The sequence below is a fragment of the Ptychodera flava genome, chromosome 3 (genome assembly GCF_041260155.1).
Source record: "Ptychodera flava strain L36383 chromosome 3, AS_Pfla_20210202, whole genome shotgun sequence".
NCBI classification, from domain to species: Eukaryota; Metazoa; Hemichordata; class Enteropneusta; family Ptychoderidae; genus Ptychodera; species Ptychodera flava.
The window spans coordinates 32,277,144-32,298,104 of NC_091930.1; the positions used below are offsets into that span (position 1 = coordinate 32,277,144).

Consider the following 20,961-nt stretch of genomic DNA (forward strand, 5'->3'; position numbering starts at 1 on the left):
AGGCCGCCTCGACGATATTTTTGCGCGTCCTTTGAAGGCATTGCACATAAATAACGCGAGGGCGCGTCCCAGACTCAACACTGAGTCCATGAGTAGATCCCGATGATAGAACACATTGAGGCATGCATCATACGTGTACACATTCGGCCCATTATCTATTGCCTGGCTTTAGGCTGACAGAAGCATTTCTTCCTTTTCATTTTAAATTTATGTCTTCCTTGCTGGGCTAGGGAAATCCGACACACCCAAGGTCATACCAGCTGGAAGCAAAACCAGAAGATAGGACCCAACGATAGCAACCAAGACCTTGTATCACACATGTTGCAGATGTAACTGGCATGATGGCTACCGCTCCGATTTCGAATGTGTTACGCCCAAGGCCCATTGCTAACGCCAGTCTGTTCCAAGTACACACCCGTCGACTACCCTCTATCCAGGAGGTGCACTGAACCAGGGATGAACTCATTCGAAGAATACAATAAGTCTTAAAAAGACATGCTAATTCAATGAAATCTTTATTTGCGCTTGGAAAGTCAGCAGTTATGACGAAAAGGCTCGCCCAACAGCCGCGCCGTGGAAAATACACAATCATTCTAAATAAAATTTGATCAGAAAAACAAACAATTGTATGATTATTGTAAGTGTGAAAGGCTGTGACGGAATAAAAATACATAGTTGCATTTCCTAATAGGAAATTTACGTAGGACTCCTTTAGCCGTCATTTTTTGTCAACTACTATTTGTTTTATGAACCGTATGCTAATTTAACCCCGATACCTCATCTTTTAAAGGTCATATTGAATGCGTTTGCAACGTGTCCAACTATGTTGCTTTAATAAAATGTGATGCGAAGAAAGTCCCATGCAGCAATTTATAAGCCAAACAATTACAAAGAAAAACATCGTCATCCCGAAGTCTTATTCTTCAAAGTGTCGTCTTCAGCTGAAATGTACTCCATCAAGTAGTAAGTGGAATTCTTCAGGAGAATATTACTTTCTTTTTTTTACACAAATGAGACAACCAGAAATATGTATGTTTACAAATAAGATAATTCGACAGCTACTCAAAACTGCTTAAACAAATATATATAAGGGAAACAACATGCGTTTGGTTAAAAATGTACAGTGAATATTCTTACGATACTACTAATTAACGACTATCATTTTTGAAATAATCAACAAAATAAAAAAGTCACACGATCTATCTTCTGTCAGTATGTATGTCAGTCTGTCAGTCTGCCTGCCTGTCTGTCTGTCTGTCTGTCTGTCTGTATGTATGTATGTATGTATGTATGTATGTATGTATGTATGTATGTATGTATGTATGTATGTATGTATGTATGTATGTATGTATGTATGTATGTATGTATGTATGTATGTATGTATGTATGTATGTATGTATGTATGTATGTATGTATGTATGTATGTATGTATGTATGTGTATGTATGTATGTATGTATGTATGTATGTATGTATGTATGTATGTGTGTATGTGTGTATGTATGTATGTATGTATGTATGTATGTATGTATGTATGTATGTATGTATGTATGTATGTATGTATGTATCTATGTGTCTATATATCTATCTGTCTATCTATCTATATGTGTATCTATGCATCTACCATAGCATTCATGCAGGTAGATAGGTAGGTTGCTACTCAGTTAGGTACTTGCATATGTAATTTCGTACGTAGTACATATCGGTATATCTTTTATGGAACCTATCCGGTAGACCACGAAGTAAGACCTAAAGGAGTCATTTTCAAACCCTGACATTTTGCTGTAGATTATATGTGAAGTGTTCATGAACATGTTTTCAGTTTTTGTTCTGTAATTCAATGTGGCAATTAATTTTCCTTTAAGATATATCTTGTTGTAAAGTGACTGCTTTGCTTATTTTGCCGATGCACTTCAGCGTCAAAATGTTCTTCTTTGCAGTCCTTCGTTAATACCGATTTCAAAAAAAATAAAAGTTAGTGTTCATTAATTTCCAATCGTTCATTCTAATCAGTTTGTTTCGTAACACTTTTCATCTGCAGCCTTCTTATAATCTGGAGTGTCAGCACATGCATTTTTAACGTCTATGAAATCCTGAAATGAAAGTATTGCAAAACGTTGTTGATAGTTCCCCAGGGTTCGAACATATTAAGTTGAGGGGAAAAATTATAAACAATTTCTTTTTTGCAAATAAATACATTTGATTGCAGTCGAATTTCTGTACGACAACTAATGTGCCGGATACAAATAAATAAAAGCAGCACTTTTTGTCAGAATTACAGCTAATAAGCGTCGCTCGATATTCCACCATTACTTGTAAGATCCGAATAATTTATTTTAAAAAAATAAGTAAAGCTATTACAGCAGTTACCTGTCTACTCTTGGCCATGCTTCCTAGTTGAGTGGCGAGGTCGGAGAAGGACGGTCGCTCGGATTTGTTTTCAGACCAGCACTGCGCCATGACGGAGTACCTACCGGTGAGAGAAAATCTTGCGTTATGAAAAGCGTGGATGTCCAGTTATCGCTCTTTTCCTTATTTGAGAACGTCCTGTTCATACACACAAAATAATTTTCATTTTTTCATTACAGCACATTTCATGTCCCGCTTGCAATCCACCCCATTAAGGGCGTTTGTATTTACTTGAGTTAAAGGGGAGTAAAAACCTCGTAGACTTTTCGAACAAAATTTCATTTCAGCTAAAACAGGTAGATTAAAACAACTAGACATACATTAAAAATGAAACAATGAGATATTTCAGCCACTGTTACATGTTGTTGTGCTTGTTATACTTGCAGCTTTTGGACCTGGGGCTGGATATCTGACAGTAAGTTTGCACTTTGGCCGGTAACTAAGAGTTTGCAAAAATATAACGCAACAGCTAAAACAGGCAGATAAAACAACTAGACATACATTAAAAATGAAACAATGAGATATTTCAGCCACTCTTACATGTTGTTGTGCTTGTTATACTTGCAGCTTTTGGACCTGGGGCTGGGTATCTGACAGTAAGTGCACTTTGGCAGGTAACTTAGAGAATATAACGGAACTCGGAGTGATTACGTGAACCTTAAAATTCGTTTGTCAAAAGGAATGAAGTGGTGTGAAATGGTGTAAGTAAGCCTACATCTTTTGGAATTTTCCATATCGGTTGTTTTGTCTGTTCGTTTGTCTTACAAACATATTATGTTTTTCAACTAACTAAGTCTGTAACTGGGGTTGATCTATACGTCAGGTGCTGATATGTCGGCGGTTATTACTTACAATTTAGAGTCACAATAAACTGGTCTCTTCATCCGATATCCCTTCGAAATAAAATCATTCACCTCCATCACATTGGCTGTCGGGTATGGTGTCTTACCTTTTTTATCAAAAAATGCAAAAATAATAATCAAAGATGACGCAAATGGGACCACTACAAATGAAACACGGTCGTAATTCAAGATATTTGAAACTCAATAGAAAGATTTGGTGTAGCTTTAATGTGGACAGAGGACTTCGGTGTACATAGTGGTGTGGCAGCACATGAAAGGAAACAACTTTCAAATATATGCGATACATTTCAATTCCTTGATCTCGTATCAATTCCTTGATCTCGTAAATACACAAAGCAAGACAAATGTAACATGATTTGTAATCCAGCTTGTATGTTACACGAGAACGAACATTATTCCCTAACTCGATTTTTGCGACCTTGACATAACGATTGTGTATGTCCGCAGTTAATTAAGCAAACCAGCCAATTTAGGTAGAACGCGCCTAGGAGACAGAAATTCGGGCCTTCAGTTTTATCTATTCTCTTCTGACCTACCACTTCTGGGGGCTAATTTTGAAGCTCTTGACGAAAAAAAAAAGGTTTCACCGTCTTAGTTTTTCGAAAATCGACATCTTTCTTTTTCCCATAGAGTTAACACAGCCATTTAAAATTTCGAATTTTGAAAAAGCGCAAGCACTTTGTCTCTCTAGAACCAAAGTTTGCACGATGACCCCTGATTTTTATTCGTGCTTTGGTAAAAGTATGGTTGAAAGTTTCATTGAGGAATGTTTCAGCAACAGTTTTAAGTCTTTCACTTTCGAGGTGCATATTACCTTAAAGGATAGAGAATATCACCCGATCACTAAAATAACTGGTGATAGTTTTGTGGCTACACTTACCTAACGTAGTGATCTCCCACAATACAACACCGAAGGACCAGACATCACTCATTGTTGAATACTCCCCCGAAAAAAGTGTTTCCGGTGCAAACCATCGTATTGGCTGGTGTGACTGATGCTGAAACATGATTGATGTCATCTATGAATCATGATACCTAGTACCTCTTTTCATGACAGTCAAAAAAAAAATAACAAACTTGCCAAGTTTCAGGCGCCCTTTAAGACCGGTTTACAAACGCAATTTGGTATATTTATACGGCATATGCAACGTCGCATATAAGACAGAAATTAACCATAACATGCATCGCAGAAGCGATATAAAAAATATTCTAAACGTTTTTGATAATCACTATCCCTTTGTCTCTGTGCGTTTGTTTGATTGACATTTGCATTGTTCGAATAACCAAGTTCATGTATCAATATTAATAAACAATCTATTCACAAAGCCATTACATCAATTAGGTAAAGTGAAACACAAAAAATTACGAAATCTTTTTTTACCTCCTTAACTCTGATAGCTTCAATGTCATCGTCACCTCTGAGACCGATATTTGACAACTTACAAGTACGCTTGTCGTTCGTCAGAAGAACCGTCTTAGCAGCAAGCTCCCCATGTACAAACTGTATTCATTAGAGGGTTAAATGTAATAAAAATTTGCATACCGCAATCTACATAATTGCAGGAGATTCGACAAAAGACAAAGTATCGATTGCAATATGTACGTAATAAAAGAAACCCAGCCCAAATTCCGCATGTTTGAAAATAGCAAAAATGTGGAATCAATATGCATTAATGATTGTATTGTAGTAACAACGATATAAGACTGGTACCGTCCCCATTATATCATTTAGAACCTGTTTTCTGTCATGACCTTAAGTAAAATACTGTGGTTGTCATCAGCGGTGTTACTGCATGGCGTTCAATGATTACTTGCAAGCTATTTCTTGAATGATGTGGACTTTATGCTTCACGTTTGTTAAAAATTGGAGTTGGGAGAGAGCATATCTCAGTCTGGATCCAGCACATTACTGATCAACTCCTTCACTGACACGGGATCTGATTTTGCTGTATACTGTGAGGGGTGATGCTTCAGCGAGATTCAATATCCTAAGGCGTGGAAATTCATGCAAAGATGCATTCGCGAACACAGAAATGAAGGAATGAATTAGATTCTACTCACTGGAAGCAAAGTTGACGTTGCTTTGCAAAATCTTAGAACACTCACCGACTTAGATGCAAGGTACTGCATTCCGATAGCAATCTGCCGTCCAAAAGAGACGAGATCTTTACTCTTGATAACCCACTTCATTAGAGCTGCAGTCGCGTAGTCACTCGTCTTTTCTTGCCGATAATCTCGCAGGTACTTCAGTAGGTTTCCTTGACCCATTAACTCCATGATGACGTAAATGGGTTCTGGAATGATATTTTAAACAGTTTTGATGAATTTTCAGATATTGCAATCAGACCATTGAATAATAGAATATGGAATGGACAAGCGTCCCATAATACGTTTTAGGTTTCAGGTAGTGTGCGCCTCGACATAAAAGACTTCAACCTTCGCTCAAATTTCCCTCAAGGAATCTTTCAGCCATTCACATTCAAAATCAAGAATAATAATCGGGGGGTCACCGTGCAAATTTTTGTACTATAGAGAAACAAACTATCCAACATTAAACGATATCTGAAATTCAAAATGGCGGCCATCATTGTGTTAAATCTACGGAGAAAACACAAAATTTTCGATTTTCGAAAAAAAACTATGACGGCGAAAGTTTTTTTCTTTCGCAAAAGGCTTCAAAAAGAACAACTACAAGTTGAAGATCAGAAAAAATGAAAAGTTTGAGAGTCCAAATACTTTCCCAGGAGCAGCATTTCATCTTAAATTTACCTCCATTTTAATCATGCTTTACAAATATTTACTATTAACTAAATGAAAACATGATGGTTATGCAAGGGAAACGTTGTATATGCATGACGTTCAAAATCCGGTAAAGGGGCATATTGCTGGTGAGAGCAAACGGATGGCAAGAAGCTAGTTTAAACAGATATGCAATTGAAAGATAAAAAAAGTGTGTACACTACAACCTGAGTAAGGTGCTAACACAAAACATTTAGAGTATCGATACAAGGAAGATGACCTTTGTGTGAAGTGTAGGTTTTTCAAAGACTTTCTATAAACTTAAACTTTCAATTTCTCAGTCAAGGGGACTTGAAATCATAATTTTGTCGTCGTGGTTTGTACCCTTCCTAACCTTTGTTTAGTTGAGGGAAGGAGGTTAAACTTAAACTGAATATGTTTAGATTGCAACTCATATTTTATGATAATTCAGGATCCTTGCTATTGATATTAGCTTACAAAGAAGGTTCACCATAGACCAACTTACCTTTCTCCGTACAGCAACCAAGGAGGGATAGTATATTCCTGTGTGGTTCAATACGCTGCAGTATTTTCAATTCTGCCATCAGTCTTCTTTTATCATCATCAGAAGCACTGTCTGTGAACAAGACAACAAGGCTTACGCATATCAATAAAAAGGTACATTGAAAATGACCACCATCGAGGCGCCGATGTGGTGCTTGTACCATGAAACACTGAGGTAATATAGGGTTGTGGAGAATGCAGGTATGCGGGAAGGTTGCATTATAGGTTATATTGGTTATATCTGTTTATTATTGTGAGGCCGATCGTCAGACAGTGAATTAGTTTCAAAAGAGCTGGATGGAGAGTGACCTAGCCTACTAGCTGGATAGCTAGCTGGCTTGAAAAATACATAGATAGATAGACAGACAGACAGATAGATAGAAAGATAGATAGATCGATCGATCGATCGATCGATCGATAGATAGATAGATAGATAGATAGATAGATAGATAGATAGATAGATAGATAGATAGATAGATAGATAGATAGATAGATAGATAGATAGATAGATAGATAGATAGATAGATAGATAGATAGATAGATAGATAGATAGATAGATAGATAGATAGATAGAGAGATAGAGATAGATAGATAGACAGATAGATAGATAGATAGATAGACAGGCAGACAGATAGATTGACAGATTGACAGATCGATCGATCGATCGATCGATCGATCGATAGATAGATAGATAGATAGATAGATAGATAGATAGATAGATAGATAGATAGATAGATAGATAGATAGATAGATAGATAGATAGATAGATAGATAGATAGATAGATAGATAGATAGATAGATAGATAGATAGATAGATAGATAGATAGATAGATAGATAGATAGATAGATAGATAGATAGATAGATAGATAGGTAGGTAGGTAGGTAGGTAGGTAGGTAGGTAGGTAGGTTGGTAGGTAGACAGGCAGATAGATAGATAGGTAGGTAGGTAGGTAGGTAGGTAGGTAGGTTGTTAGGTAGATAGTTAGGCTGGTAGATGAGTAGGTATAGATATATAATTAATTAAACAAACTGATTGGAACACTTGCTGACTTATTATTCAATTGATAAATTGTTTTTTATCAATTTATTGGTTGATCGATTGAAAGGTTGGATGACCAATTGATTGATTGATTGATCGACTCATTACTATTGACCTCATATTTACTTCATAAAATGACCCAGTGGGAGGCAAATAGTTGCTTTGACAGGTATGGTTTAGATGGTCGACAAGATGTCTATTCTAGTGCTTCTGCCAGTGAGGTATGGGACGTTCGATAGCCCTGTGACCAACATCAATTTTGCGGATAAAAGAAGATCAGTAGAAAGACCATTGTTACGCTGAGAAAGCAAAATGACCTCTTAGAAAAGCAAAAGAAACAAACAAACCTCTGACGGTCTTTACAGCCACCACTGTCATGCCACTCTTACCGGCAATTTCAGACGCTGTGGCCATGTTCACTTTTCCAAACGATCCAGTGCCGATGACTTGTGACATTCGAATGTGTTCGCGTGGAAATTCGTGAAAGCGTTCGTAGAGTTTCATGTAAATGTCAACTGTACCAGGCTGACAAAGAAATATGTGCATGCCATTCTAAAATCGAGCAGTGGCGTTAGTGCATGTATGTTGCAACAGAGACTACCCACATCAATGATTGCATCGTTACAGAAAAATGCAGCACAAAATCTGTACATGGAAATTTACAAAATGTATTCGAATCGCCTGTTACTGACATCTTTTTTTATGAAGTAAAAATAGGGCAATGATAACAAATGGCATAAGCGACGACAGTAGAAAATCTGGAGCTGGTTTAAAAAGCAACAACAACAAAAAGCAAAACAAGCAAACAAAACACATGAATGTCGCAACTTAACAACCGTTGCCTTTCAAGTTTTATGGTATAGAAAGGATATTATTCGAAATGAGTACCAATTTTCTTCTTTTCTCCACTCAATATATAACACAGAGGGAGTTTTACACCGACTGGCGATCGAACGAAAACAAACGTTTTCCAAGGAATGTTTGTATATTACAGGTGAAGAAAATATGAATAAAAAAATACTTGGTATGACCTCCTCTGACTCCGTGAAACACAAGTCCTGATAATGACATCCGTCTTCATGTCTGTTCTGCAAAACGATGGATTTAATCCCATGACCGTAAAATAGATCATACCTTCAAGTTGTGTGTCCACTGTTAAATGTATAACCTATGCTTCACTAAAAGTGAATTATACAGAGTAATATATGGGTAGTTTTTTGATGTCATTCTCGTCAATTCAGAGCCACAATTTTGTTGATATACTGTCAGGTAACAGTTATCATTTTAGTTTACTAAATACAAATCATGTATTGTTATTAAGGCACACCTTTTATTTTTTTATAGACAGTCATGTTGTGTTAGGCAGTCGTGCGCTTTTCACACATCAACTGAGAGAACAATACTGATTCTTAACTGGTATTCTCTGAACCGCACTCTTACTACCCCTATAAAACACAAGTAGGTATTTTGACAGTTTTGAAACGTATATTACCAATCATTTAAAAAGAGATGCAACATCTTTTGCGATGAAGTAAGCATCGTCATCAAAATGATCATGATCATCGTAATTCCTATTATCTGTCTGTCTATCCGTCCGCCCGTTTGTGTATATGTCGGTCGCTCTATCCGCTTATGTGGTTGGTCTTATTGCATGGCTTATGTACTTCTAGGTAGGTTTTTCATATTCGTTACAATGCGGGATTTGTTACGTGTTTTCATGATGTATCTTTTGAAGTTGGGGTCACGAAGGGTAATAAAATATGTCGGTCGCTCTATCCGCTTATCTGTCTGTATTACTGCTTCTCTGTTTCTGTCTGCCCGTCCTTGTCTATGTGTCTGTTTGTCAGTGGGTGCTTGTCAGTATGTCTAACTCTTCCTACGTACCTGTCCGATTCCTTCCAATTCGGATCCTAAAGACGCCCTTTGCGCATCATTTTGTCTCTAGATACAAATCATAGTGTTACATCATTCACATGATTCATGGTGTAACTATTACAAGTAAGGAAGCTATTGAAGCTGTGCTTTGTGTAAGCAGAGGCTCGGTCTATTGGGTATTAGGTCTTCTTGTCAGAAACCAAGACGATGTGGTTGGTCTTTTTGCATGGCTTATGTACTTCTAGGTAGGTTTTCATATTCGTTACAATGCGGGATTTGTAACGTGTTTTCATGATGTATCTTTTGAAGTTGGGGCCACGAAGGGTAATAAAATATGTCGGTCGCTCTATCCGCTTATCTGTCTGTATTACTGCTTCTCTGTTTCTGTCTGCCCGTCCTTGTCTATGTGTCTGTTTGTCAGTGGGTGAGTGTCAGTATGTCTGACTCTTCCTACGTACCTGTGCGATTCCTTCCAATTCGGATCCTAAAGACGCCCTTTGCGCATCATCTTGTCTCTAGATACAAATCGTAGTGTTAAATCAATCACATGATTCATGGTGTAACTATTACAAGTAAGGAAGCTATTGAAGCTGCGCTTTGTGTAAGCAGAGGCTCGGTCTATCGGGTATTAGGTCGTCTTGTCAGAAACCAAGGCGATATGGTTGGTCTTTTTGCATGGCTTAGTTACATCTAGGTAGGTTTTTCACATTCGGTACAATGTGGGATTTGTAACGTGTTTTCATGATGTATCTTTTGAAGTTGGGGCCACGAAGGGTAATAAACGGGTGTTATAGCCCGAATAAAGGTGTTTTATAACACACCACATGCTCATGTTGTATTATGTTATAGTTTTTAATGTGTTTTGATATTTTGCACCGCAACAATCCATTATGACATGTTAACATGGCGATATTTCCACATTGGTTACAGTAGTACATGGTACCACTTTCTACCAAAAAATATTCTAAGCATACCGAGCAACATCCTTGGTAGCACTTGAATCTTTTTCGTAGTTGACCTGTTCAAGTTCTGGCGCTGTTGGAATGGAAAATCTTAGTTTTAAAGAGTGGCTTGTCGCTCATCCCGGGCGAACATCGCGTTCTAGCCACCCGCCATTGCGTCAAAGCTGCAGACGACACTTTGGTCACCGGGCACTTTTCCAAATTTGGTCAAAACTATTTCTATTGGGAAATAGCTTTTCAAAAAATCCCCTCTGGCGTCACTTTTGTCGATTCAGTGGGGACTCGACGTATCCATTTTCTCGTCACGTGACGTATTGTGGCGAATCGCCTTACAGAATGAGCATGTGGCGTGTTATAATATTTAATAAGAAGTCTTGTGCTTATTGTTTTGATTTTTGAATACAAATAGTTCAACAAGAAAGTAATTTTGTTCACATTGACATTGTGACTAGAATATGGCATCGCCATACTGCGGCCGTGGATTAAGATTGGTTGATATCACGATCTGATGATTCAAAGAGCTTGTATGCATAGCGTGATGTGAACTTCTACTTTCTCCTACATACCAGCCCTTTGACGGAAGCACTTTGACTGCTAATGAATTCATTCCGAAGTAAAACTGCTTGGAGGACGTCGTGTGCATCAGTTTCCCGCCGAACTGAGTGCAATTACTCAAGACATTCGTTACCGTAGTAACGGGACCGACGTGGACTCTGAACTCTGAACAACTTTGTGCAAACACGTGTTGAGTGATGTGAACTTGGATAGATTCGTGTCTAGAGTTGTCGTTTAGGTTTAGACACTATTGCTGACTCATCATTGTAGCCTTTTTTTTATAAAAATGTGTAATTAATAAATTCCCATACAAAACTGCAACACGTGTGTAATACAATCATTCCTGTTGTTTGTTTGTTTTTGTTTTTTTTTTGCATTTTTGGTGTTTGGATAATGAAGCTACAGTAGACCGGTTTTGATGTCGGCTGGCTAATAAAAGACATTGGAACTCCGGGTCGCACATGTAACTCGAGATAAGTGCATATGAAATTTTATAAAAATATAGTTAAGTCTACTCTTACCAACATATTCTTCCTCCGTTTGTATGAAAGAACCCAGAGAAAAACAGCAACGCCGATAAACAAGCAAGAAACTGCCCCAATTTGGCCAATACGAAGGATTAGAGACTGAAGTAGAGTAATATACAGTTTGACAATTAATTGTGCACGTGATTTGAGCAATATAACACATGGTAACAGATTAGCATTTTCACAGGGTGAATTCCTTTGAAATATTCCGATATATTAGTAAACACTACTTAAATATCCACAAAAACATTAAAAATCCATTCCATTGCAATGTTACATGCATGCCGTTTATAGTAAGAAGGCGTAGGTCAAAGAAGAATGTGTATATTTTATGAAAAAAAATCTCGAAGTAACAGAGAATGTGGTTTCAATTGACTTGTCAAACATGGAAGACAAATTTAAATTCGTTAGAATGTTATGAAAACATTCGGTACTTAAGAATTTCACTTCTTGCTACATTCAAGGAACACAGGATATCTGAGTAGTGATCAAACATAAATGTACACACGTATAAAAGATTGTGAGGCAAAGGCAAAAATACCACGACAGATCAAAACATATGCTTACCTCCTGGAAACAGTCCTTTTCTCACCATTGTAATTTTGCACTGATCTTCCCCCACGTTGTTTCTAGCCGTACTGACGTACTCTCCATAGTCTGCATTTGAGACGAAATATAAGGTCAGAGTACTCGTTGTCTCGGTTCCCTCTGTCGTCTCCTCTGAGCTACCATCGACTAATTCGCCGTCTTTGTGCCATGTGAAAGTTGGCGCAGGATTTGCGGACACCACGCAGACTAATGAAGCCTTCGCTGAGATTTCTGCCTTGACTTTGTCCCTAAATTTTGATCGTTCAACGGAGGGTTTATCTGAAACAATAGAAGACCAGATGTGAACTGAATGTGCTCACATGTTTTACAACAGGTTCATTTTTGACAGTAGTACGCTTCACAGAACAATCAGATATCTATTATTATATGTAGCAGGTTTCATCAATATTCACACAGTAACCTCAGAGTTAAATCACTTATTACAAAACTTTATTTAACATGCAAAGTAGCTGTTTATTAACTTGACACAAGTTGATGCTTCATGGGACAATTATATATCCATCAAATCAACATTTGTAGCACGTTTCATCGAATTTAAAGCTGTAATTCATGAGTTATATCACTATTACAAAGTCCATTAAATATACACATGAACCCTTAGTTAAGGTGACACTGATCAGTGATCCACACGACAACTAGGTATTTATCAGATCAATATCTGTAGCAGTTTTCACCAAATTTCGTGCCGTAATTTTAGAGTTATATATCTAATTACAAAGTTCATTAAATATGTACATGAACCTTTAATTAACTTCACACTATTAAATGCTTTACAACACAGTCAAATATCTGTCGGATCAGTATCTGCAGCAGATTTTATCAAAATTGGTGCTTTTATTTCGGAGTTATATGACTAATTACAAAACTTCATGAAATATGCAAATAAGCTATCTATTAACTTGACACTGCACAATACTTTTCAGTACAATTAGATATTTATCAGATCAATATCTGTAGCAGGTTTCACCGAATTGTGTGCCGTGATTTCAGAGTTATGTACCTAATTACAAAGTTCATCAAATATGCAAATGAAACTTTAATTAACTAAACACTAATAAATGCTTATCCAAAAGTTAGATATTTGCCGGATCAGTATCTGCAGCAGATTTCATCAAATTTGGTGCAGTTATTTCGGAGTTATATGACAAATTACAAATGTTCATAAAATATGCAAATGAGCTAGTTATTAACTTGACACTGCCCAATGCTTCTCAGTACAATTAGATATATATCAGAACGATATGTGTAGCACGTATCATTACATTTAGTGTAGGAATTTCGGAGTTATATCACTAATTACAAAAGTGTATTTAATATGCAAATGAGCAGATAATTGACATGACACTCACAGTATCAACATAATGTTCTGAGATTGTCATCAGCGAAAAAAAAAAGTTTCATGAAATTTTTGCAGTATTTCGTGATATATGTCGACACTGTGATTACTGTCTCCATAGGGAAACCATTATATAAAAATTTGATATGTCATAACTTCATTAATATGCAAGCCACACTAACCAAAATGTAATCAGTATTTACCTTGGCATATGATTCTTATGTATCAAATATGACTTGAATCCGTCATGGCGTTTTTGAATTATAGTAAACACACACAGCACACACACACGGACAGACAGAAAGGCATCGCTATAACATTAGCTCACGTGTGTAAACACATAACATTTGACCGTATATCACATAATGAACAACCTTTTTTAGTGATTTTAAAGTGTAATTCTTTTTACTTGGTGCGGACAGAAAACTATTTAAAAGTACAATATTTTACATGAGCTCTAAGAGAGTTTGCATAACTCCAATATGTCTGGCAGTATTTCTACCATATTACATCAAAGGTCATATAATATGCAAGCTATGTAGGTGATTTTAAAAATCAAAATGGATATTTCTTCCGCATTTAGAAACCAATGTGGAGATACAATCTTTACAAAGGCAACTTAGCATTGCTACCAGCATTCGTATAGAATAACATTTTCAATCATATATCGAATATTTTAAAAAAGCCATTGCACTGATTTTTAAATATATTCCAAATTTTAAAATCAATGCAACGTTTTTTTTAAATTGGAAAATATTTCACGGGCTTGCATAAACACTCCTAGAGCTACATTGTTTTACAAAAACACGTTGATAATTTGGATCAATCCAATATGGCTGCCCTAGATTCATTGCCTGTTTTGTAAATAAGGTTCTGCCATATGTCTTATGAATATATATTAAGAAGAAACTGCTTAGTCCTTTGAAATTATTTCCAAAGATGGTGGAATAATCTCAATATAGTAATAGTTATATTTGATTTTTGCAAATGATCAATAGTCAATGGAATATGTTAACCTCAAATATCGGTTTTTTTTATGCCACATAATTTATCTTTTACTTTATAATCACTGAAATAGCTGGTTTCAGCCAAAATGTTATTTTCTCAAAATGCTTGCAACCATGTTGAATTATGCGAATTAGACAATTTCCTCAAGGTAGATTCGGGTGGACGTTTAATATGTTGTTCTGGATACCTCTCGAAAATTCATTCCAAAGAAACAATCTATTAATAATTGTGGTTGGCCTAGCCCTATATTGACTGGAAAAGTGATTGACACTTTAAAGTGTAGCCTGATCTAAACCTATCATGCCCATCGTCCTGTCATGAAATTATTGTAGAAGTCCTGGAGTTAAGACTAAGAAGGGTGCAAACAGAACTGCAAATAATTCCGAAATGTGAATAAAAATTGACAGAGATAGAAAGAGAGTAAAACATGCTTTTCAAGATGTAATATTGACGTTGAGCTCCCGTCGGAAGTGCGCGGGATGGATAACACTGACATTGTTCATTGAGTACAAACGATTTTGAACTGGTACCGCGATCACATTGCAAGAAAGTGTTTTATGCTAAGCATGTGTACGTCCCTTTTCGATTGTGCTCGATGCAGTCACAATGGTTTCCTCATACAACCACTCTACATTAATTTATAGGTGTTAGACATATTTCCCAAAGGTTGGTTCGTGTAAAAGTTTGATATGTCAATCTCAAAAAGACATTTTGAAGAAACGATATGCTATATTTTGTAATAGGTCTTACCCAATTTTCACTAGACTATAAAAAGCGAATTCTACTCTCCAGTGTGGATTGGTGAAAACATATCATGGTCATCGTCTTGTCACAGTATTATTGTAGAAACCCTGGCGTAAAGACTAAGTAGGGAGCAAACATAACTGCCAGTTATTCCCTTGACTGAATCAAAATTAGTAAAGAGAGTATAAAACCTACTTTTGAAGGTGTAATCTTGAGAATGACCTGCTGTAGAAAGTGAGCGAAATCGTTAACACTTACATTGCACATTGAGAACAAATGATTTTGAACTTGTCCTTCTCTCGCGTTGCCTGAACGTGTTCCGTGCTCGGCATTTGTACGTCCCTTGTTGATCGCGGCGGACATTTGCCAGAGTGAGTGTGTTCGATGCGGTGAAAATGATTTCCTCGTATAGCCATTCCACAGTTGCTTCTGGGTTAGATTCTACACTGCAGACCCTGCTATACGTGCTGCCTTCGATTACAGCATCGTTGGCAACTAGAAGGCTTATCTCAGGAGAATCTGCACATGAAATAAATGAAGCAAATATAAATGATAGTTGGCGACAATCGTGATATCCGAAGTTCGCAGCGCTTATCAGAATCGCAATTACAAAAAAGGGGTGTACAATTATAATATTAAAGGACTTGTTAGGAAATTTGAAAATAATACGTTTTATGACAATATCTTCTCTTGATTTTGAAAGGGTTTTGCATGATTTTCAATCCTTAAAAGCTTCACATATATTCGACAATTAGCAAACTGTAAACAATTGTCTTTTTCAACTCTTATGACTGTTTTCTCTATTTTGAAGCTCTTGTGACGTCACAAGACCTTCAATAGGAACATTATTAAAATTTGTTACAGCTTTATGAAAATATGGCCAGTATAATCAAATTGAATAATAATAAGAGAGTAATCATCGGAGACCAGCGTAAAGCGCAACTTGCTGTTTGCATATCCCTTGAAGGGTGACCGTTACGTCACAGTGTCGTGTACAAGGCCAAAGTGTCATTGGGAGGACAGCACGGAGAAGGTTTACATCGGCCTCACAGATGACACTTCGAGACTCGCTTCGCCAAGCATGTGCATTCGTTTCATAACAAGAAATATCGTAAACTTACAGAGTATTTTAAGTATTTGGTCAGCATCTATTGTGTGTAAGGGAGAAAGAGGTTGCAAATCTGACTACAGACACGAACAAAGTCCGTGACGTCACGTGGTCGATAAATGGAAAGGCACCAGGCTACTCTAATATAAGCAAGCGATGTAATCTTTGTATAGCCGAAAAACTACACATTTTCAATGCTAAATAATCTACGTCGCTGTTAAACGACTCTCTGAGTTGGTTTCAAAATGCCGCCACCAAAACAAATATTATTTATCAAATTTTAACACTACGTACAAAAATGGTACGCCCAAACCATATAAATGAGAGTGTAGAGCTGAGAATCCTTTCAATTCTGTCTGAGGATTGCAGAATATTCTTACATGGTACTTAAAAACTATCTACTGTTGATTGACCAATTAAAGTGCTCAATTCAGGGTGTTTTATTTACTCGCAAAGCCTTGGTCACCAAATTCCAAAAACGAATGACAGCGCCGTAGTAAAGTACTGTCCAATCAAAAGTGAACATGTCATATTCTGTAGACATCTGGTACGTTTTAATATTCAAATTTAGTAACACAGCGGAAACCAGCTGCAACACAAAATCTGCTGTGCCCTAGGGCATTTATATAATGTGCCCTAGGGCATTTATAGGATGTTCCATTACATTGGAATGCTATTTCACAAATAAAAGTTTTAATTCATATCCTAAACATGTTACATTGACAAAGGGGACGGTTGACGTAAACACATTGAAAACGAAAATATATCAGTTAGGGGCGATAGTTTTTAAGTCGGATAAAACCCTCGTACTCGGGCTCTTCTGCTATATAAAGTCCAACCCTACGATAAAATGTCTCGGCCTGCGGCCTCGACATTTTATCGCTCGGATGGACTTTATATACCAGAAGAGCCCTCGTACTCGGGCTTTATCCTTTACTTGAAGTAATTTGTGATATTATATACAGGTCTTCTATTCGCATCGAGCGACGTAATTTTCCTCGAGGAGATCCGAATGCAAACAATATATATATATATATATATATATATATATATATATATATATATATATATATATATATATATATATATAATTTAACTAGGTAAAATGCTTGATATACCACAATATGTACACATCTACTGATGGTTTTAAATTTAATTTGAAGAAGTATTTTTGTAATGATATTGTAATGAGTTATCTGAAATGAGGCCCAAAATGCCAATCTTTGGAGGACCAGTTAACGGTAGCGTAATCTTGGCACCAAGATGGCGATGAACCGGACCGTCACAAACCGTAGTTCGATATATTGACTGTGTGCACGACGGAACAAGCACTGAGATTTGGCTGGTAGTACAAGTCACAATGCCGACCGGCGTGCTCGAGCAACCCGCTCACTGAACAACTATGAAAACCTGGCTAACACGAGATGTTCGCACAAATCGTGGAACAGGTTTAAACCGAAATAAAAGAGAGACAACGGTTAGGCAAAAGTTGAGCTCAGCACAGCTTTGAACACGATGTTCACAGAACGACAACAGGTCTAGAAGTCCGTAAAAGTCAGGGGTGTCGGGATATTGTAAGTTTCCCGCCCTGACATGGAGCCGATAGATCATATTGTGCTCTCAAATACAGGGTTTCCAAACCTGAGATTCAGAAAAAGTTGCATTTTCTGAGCCTGCGGAGCAAGAGCAATGAAACAGGTTACTGACCCTGATGTTCCGCATCAATATTTTTCTTTTTGAATTAAAATGCGGACTGTTGTGAATGATGGCTGTAGCATTGTGTGGTGATATGAGAAATTATAATGCCCAAGCAAATCATAAACATGAGCATGAATGTTGTCAAAATTATCACTAGAGGCTCTATTTTCATCGCCAAGTTAAAATTACCGAGGACAACTGTTACAACAACAACAATAGTAATATTGAACAATTTAACATGATTTGAATAGAGGTTTTTGATTACTTACACTGTACGTTTATGATAAACACTTCCCGACAGCTAAGTGACTGCATCTCATGGCAAAAATACGCGTTGTGGTACTCGAACACGCAGGTATATTCATCTCCATCTTCACTACGATCAAATACTCTTTTCATGTAATCATTGGTCTTTTTCTGTGTTCTGGCGACCTCTTTGCCATTATTTCTCCATACCAACTTCCCCGGGACGTCATCTGGCAGATCAACCCAACAGGTGAAATTCACGGAATCCAAGTTCTCGATGACACTCGTGCCCGTGACGTTACAGAAGGGTCCTCTCTCTTGATCTTTTCAAACAACAATTAATTTCGTTTTGTAAATCTTTTTGCGATTTTTTTTAGGGTCAGAGTTCATTTTTTGTATAAGTTTGAAATATGGAAATTGGTAAAGGAGTGACAACACGAGGACATGCGATAAATATATTACCTTGTCAAGTGGAAAGCTCACACACATGGCAATGTGTACATGTAGCCAGCTTGCTGGAACGATCTGTGGCTTTGTCTGAACGTTCAAATTCAAATTCGTAGTAAACAAAATACGCCATGTTCATATATATGTGAACTCATATAATACAAGATCGAAAGTGCATGAAAGGCTTGCAAGAACTTCTAGTTGGTCATAGACTAATTCACCAAAGCTGTCATGATATACATTGTCTTCCGAAACAGTTACACTCACCTAAAACGAACAACCTAGCTACCTTTGACACGCCAGTTTGATTCGCCGTGCATTTGTAAACGGTTTCGTCACTCCTTTCGACGGAGTAAATAAATAGATGAAACTCGCCCATGAGGTGTCCTCGGATAACTTTGAAGTGTTTGTTGTAAGTATCGTGGCCAGACGAAATTTGTTGATAGTCGCCGTCGACTTTGGCATACCATGATATAGTGTCCCCCAGGTCTGATATACTACAGTTCAATTGTGCAGAACATCCTCTGTACGACAGCGTGTCAGTTGGGATTTCAGTGAAAGCTGATTCCGATTGACCTGGAACTAAATGAAACGGCATTAACCTTACCTCCATTCAAAATAAATGTTTCGGTTTTTTCCCAAAATGTCGGATGAAATTGGAAAATGTTTAGCAATGGCATTGATAAACCTGGAGTATCACGGAGCTTTAAAAAGACTAATATAAAGACGATCGCTTGTCATGCAAAACCTTCTTTACACTGTTCTCGATCTGTGAATATACGACCACATTGTTGCTGATAAATGTAGGAATTATTTCCTTGTTTATTTTTATTTCTTTTAGCAACGGACGCTAGACTAGCTTTCAGCAAAGTCTGAAAACTATGTCAGCAACACGTTTCTTGCAACCTGATTATTTTTATAAAAGGATAAAAGAAGTGGAAGACAATATGCTATAAGCAGAAACAAAGAAAAATACTCCCATCGAAATTTACTGTAACGGTTTTTTTATTTCACAAAACATGTGCCTTGAAGGCGGGTTTCACAGTCCCCTGCGCATGTTTAGCCTACCATGTCAAGCAAATTCTTTTCACGCTTGCAAAACAGCCTAACCGTTTCCGCCTTTAAGCGCTTAAAGTCAGATAAGGCGTCTCAGAATTAGGAAATTGAATGCAGGTTCTTCCGCCAACGCTGTTAAACCAAAATATACTTTACACTCACCAATTCCCAGGAAGCACATACAAGCGCACAGTGTCGGATAAAAACGGCAAGACATGTCGGCAAAGATTCAAGTCCAATTGTCTTCCAGGAAGCTAGCACTTGGCCTTCAAGGCACACTTCATCCCGATGAAAAAGTCCAAGAGAAGGGGAAATATTAAAAAATTAATCAGAACCGATATTTTACTACCTAGAGTAGTAATTGTAAGTGACAGTTATCATATGGCGTAAATTTCAGTATCCTAACAATAGCACTGATGGCGCGAAAACTCTGAATCACACAAACAAGTATACGAACAAAAACTATGATTTCGCAATGTATTACTCTATAAAAGATTAATCTTCCTTATGTGACTAGATATGATATTCAAAAGCGTCGTTTGGTGTCGACAAAAGGACTGAACCCTTATTAAACTTCCTCCTGAACCTAAAATGTAAAACAGTAAGTTGTCTCTGTCGAATTTGCAGAAACATTTTAAATAGGCGTCTTGCACTGGCATTATAAGCGAGGGTCTGAATATCAGCAGCCGACACTATTGCTTTACGCTGATTCGCAGTCTAAAGTCGAGTGCGGTACGGTAGTGTCTAAAACTCATTAGCATTACAATTCAAAGAGCTGCCCGCCTCTTTGCTTAAACATTTTGAAGCAATAATCACAAATCTTGCTGTCTTAGTTGCTTTTTACGTTCGATGTAGATCGAAAGCGACTTACCGTTTTAAGTACGAGGTGTGTTGACGTTGACTGTCTTTTCAGTGCGTGTTGAGGTATGAGGTGCGGCCACGGATGCCTCACATGACATGCAAATTACTGGAGACGTGATAAGGGCCCGGTGAGAATTCAACGGGCATTGGGACTTGACGTGTGAACAAAGTTATCCTTCCTCGCTTATTTCGTGCACATCAAATGGTGAGCCTCACCATACCCTTTGATTAAAAAACTTATGACCCTCTCGTCTGATATTACGTATATTTCTATAGTGTAGGGATGTTTGCAAATGTCATCATTGTTCTCTCGTAA

General features: G+C 37.3%; 2 protein-coding genes across 5 annotated transcripts; both read right to left on the reverse strand.

The window, feature by feature from the left end:
- Positions 1-485: 485 nt before the first annotated feature.
- Positions 486-11,956, reverse strand: LOC139129852 (tyrosine kinase receptor Cad96Ca-like). 4 transcript variants are annotated; one of them, XM_070695529.1, is made up of 12 exons: positions 11,527-11,956; positions 9,947-10,003; positions 9,498-9,554; positions 8,645-8,701; positions 7,961-8,138; positions 6,536-6,646; positions 5,377-5,564; positions 4,652-4,771; positions 4,151-4,268; positions 3,260-3,356; positions 2,369-2,468; positions 486-2,091 (listed from the first exon to the last, which is right to left on the reverse strand). In XM_070695529.1, exons 1-12 carry the CDS (start codon positions 11,530-11,532, stop codon positions 2,008-2,010), a joined length of 1,173 nt encoding a protein of 390 aa, XP_070551630.1. In that variant the 5' UTR covers positions 11,533-11,956; the 3' UTR covers positions 486-2,007. The 4 variants fall into 4 exon arrangements, with proteins under 4 accessions (XP_070551630.1, XP_070551631.1, XP_070551632.1 ...); XM_070695530.1 differs by lacking the exon at positions 9,947-10,003; XM_070695531.1 differs by lacking the exon at positions 11,527-11,956 and having other exon boundaries at positions 8,635-8,701; positions 9,947-11,383.
- On the reverse strand, positions 11,954-20,077 carry LOC139129851 (limbic system-associated membrane protein-like). Its single transcript, XM_070695528.1, has 5 exons — positions 19,947-20,077; positions 18,996-19,310; positions 18,305-18,604; positions 15,488-15,748; positions 11,954-12,399 (listed from the first exon to the last, which is right to left on the reverse strand). Exons 1-5 carry the CDS (start codon positions 19,999-20,001, stop codon positions 12,083-12,085), a joined length of 1,248 nt encoding a protein of 415 aa, XP_070551629.1. The 5' UTR covers positions 20,002-20,077; the 3' UTR covers positions 11,954-12,082.
- Positions 20,078-20,961: the final 884 nt, after the last annotated feature.

Bases quoted from the DNA above. Each gene is read 5' to 3' on its own strand.
- LOC139129852 (XM_070695529.1), bottom strand. The intron at 5,565-6,535 runs GTAAGTTGGTCT...ATATCATTCCAG, and splicing joins TGGTTGCTGTACGGAGAAAG to AACCCATTTACGTCATCATG. The intron at 4,772-5,376 runs GTGAGTGTTCTA...TAATGAATACAG, and splicing joins AGTACCTTGCATCTAAGTCG to TTTGTACATGGGGAGCTTGC.
- LOC139129851 (XM_070695528.1), bottom strand. From the start codon at position 20,001: ATGTCTTGCCGTTTTTATCCGACACTGTGCGCTTGTATGTGCTTCCTG. The intron at 18,605-18,995 runs GTGAGTGTAACT...TTGTTTGAAAAG, and splicing joins AGCTAGGTTGTTCGTTTTAG to ATCAAGAGAGAGGACCCTTC. The intron at 12,400-15,487 runs GTAAGTGTTAAC...CTATTGTTTCAG, and splicing joins ATTTGTTCTCAATGTGCAAT to ATAAACCCTCCGTTGAACGA.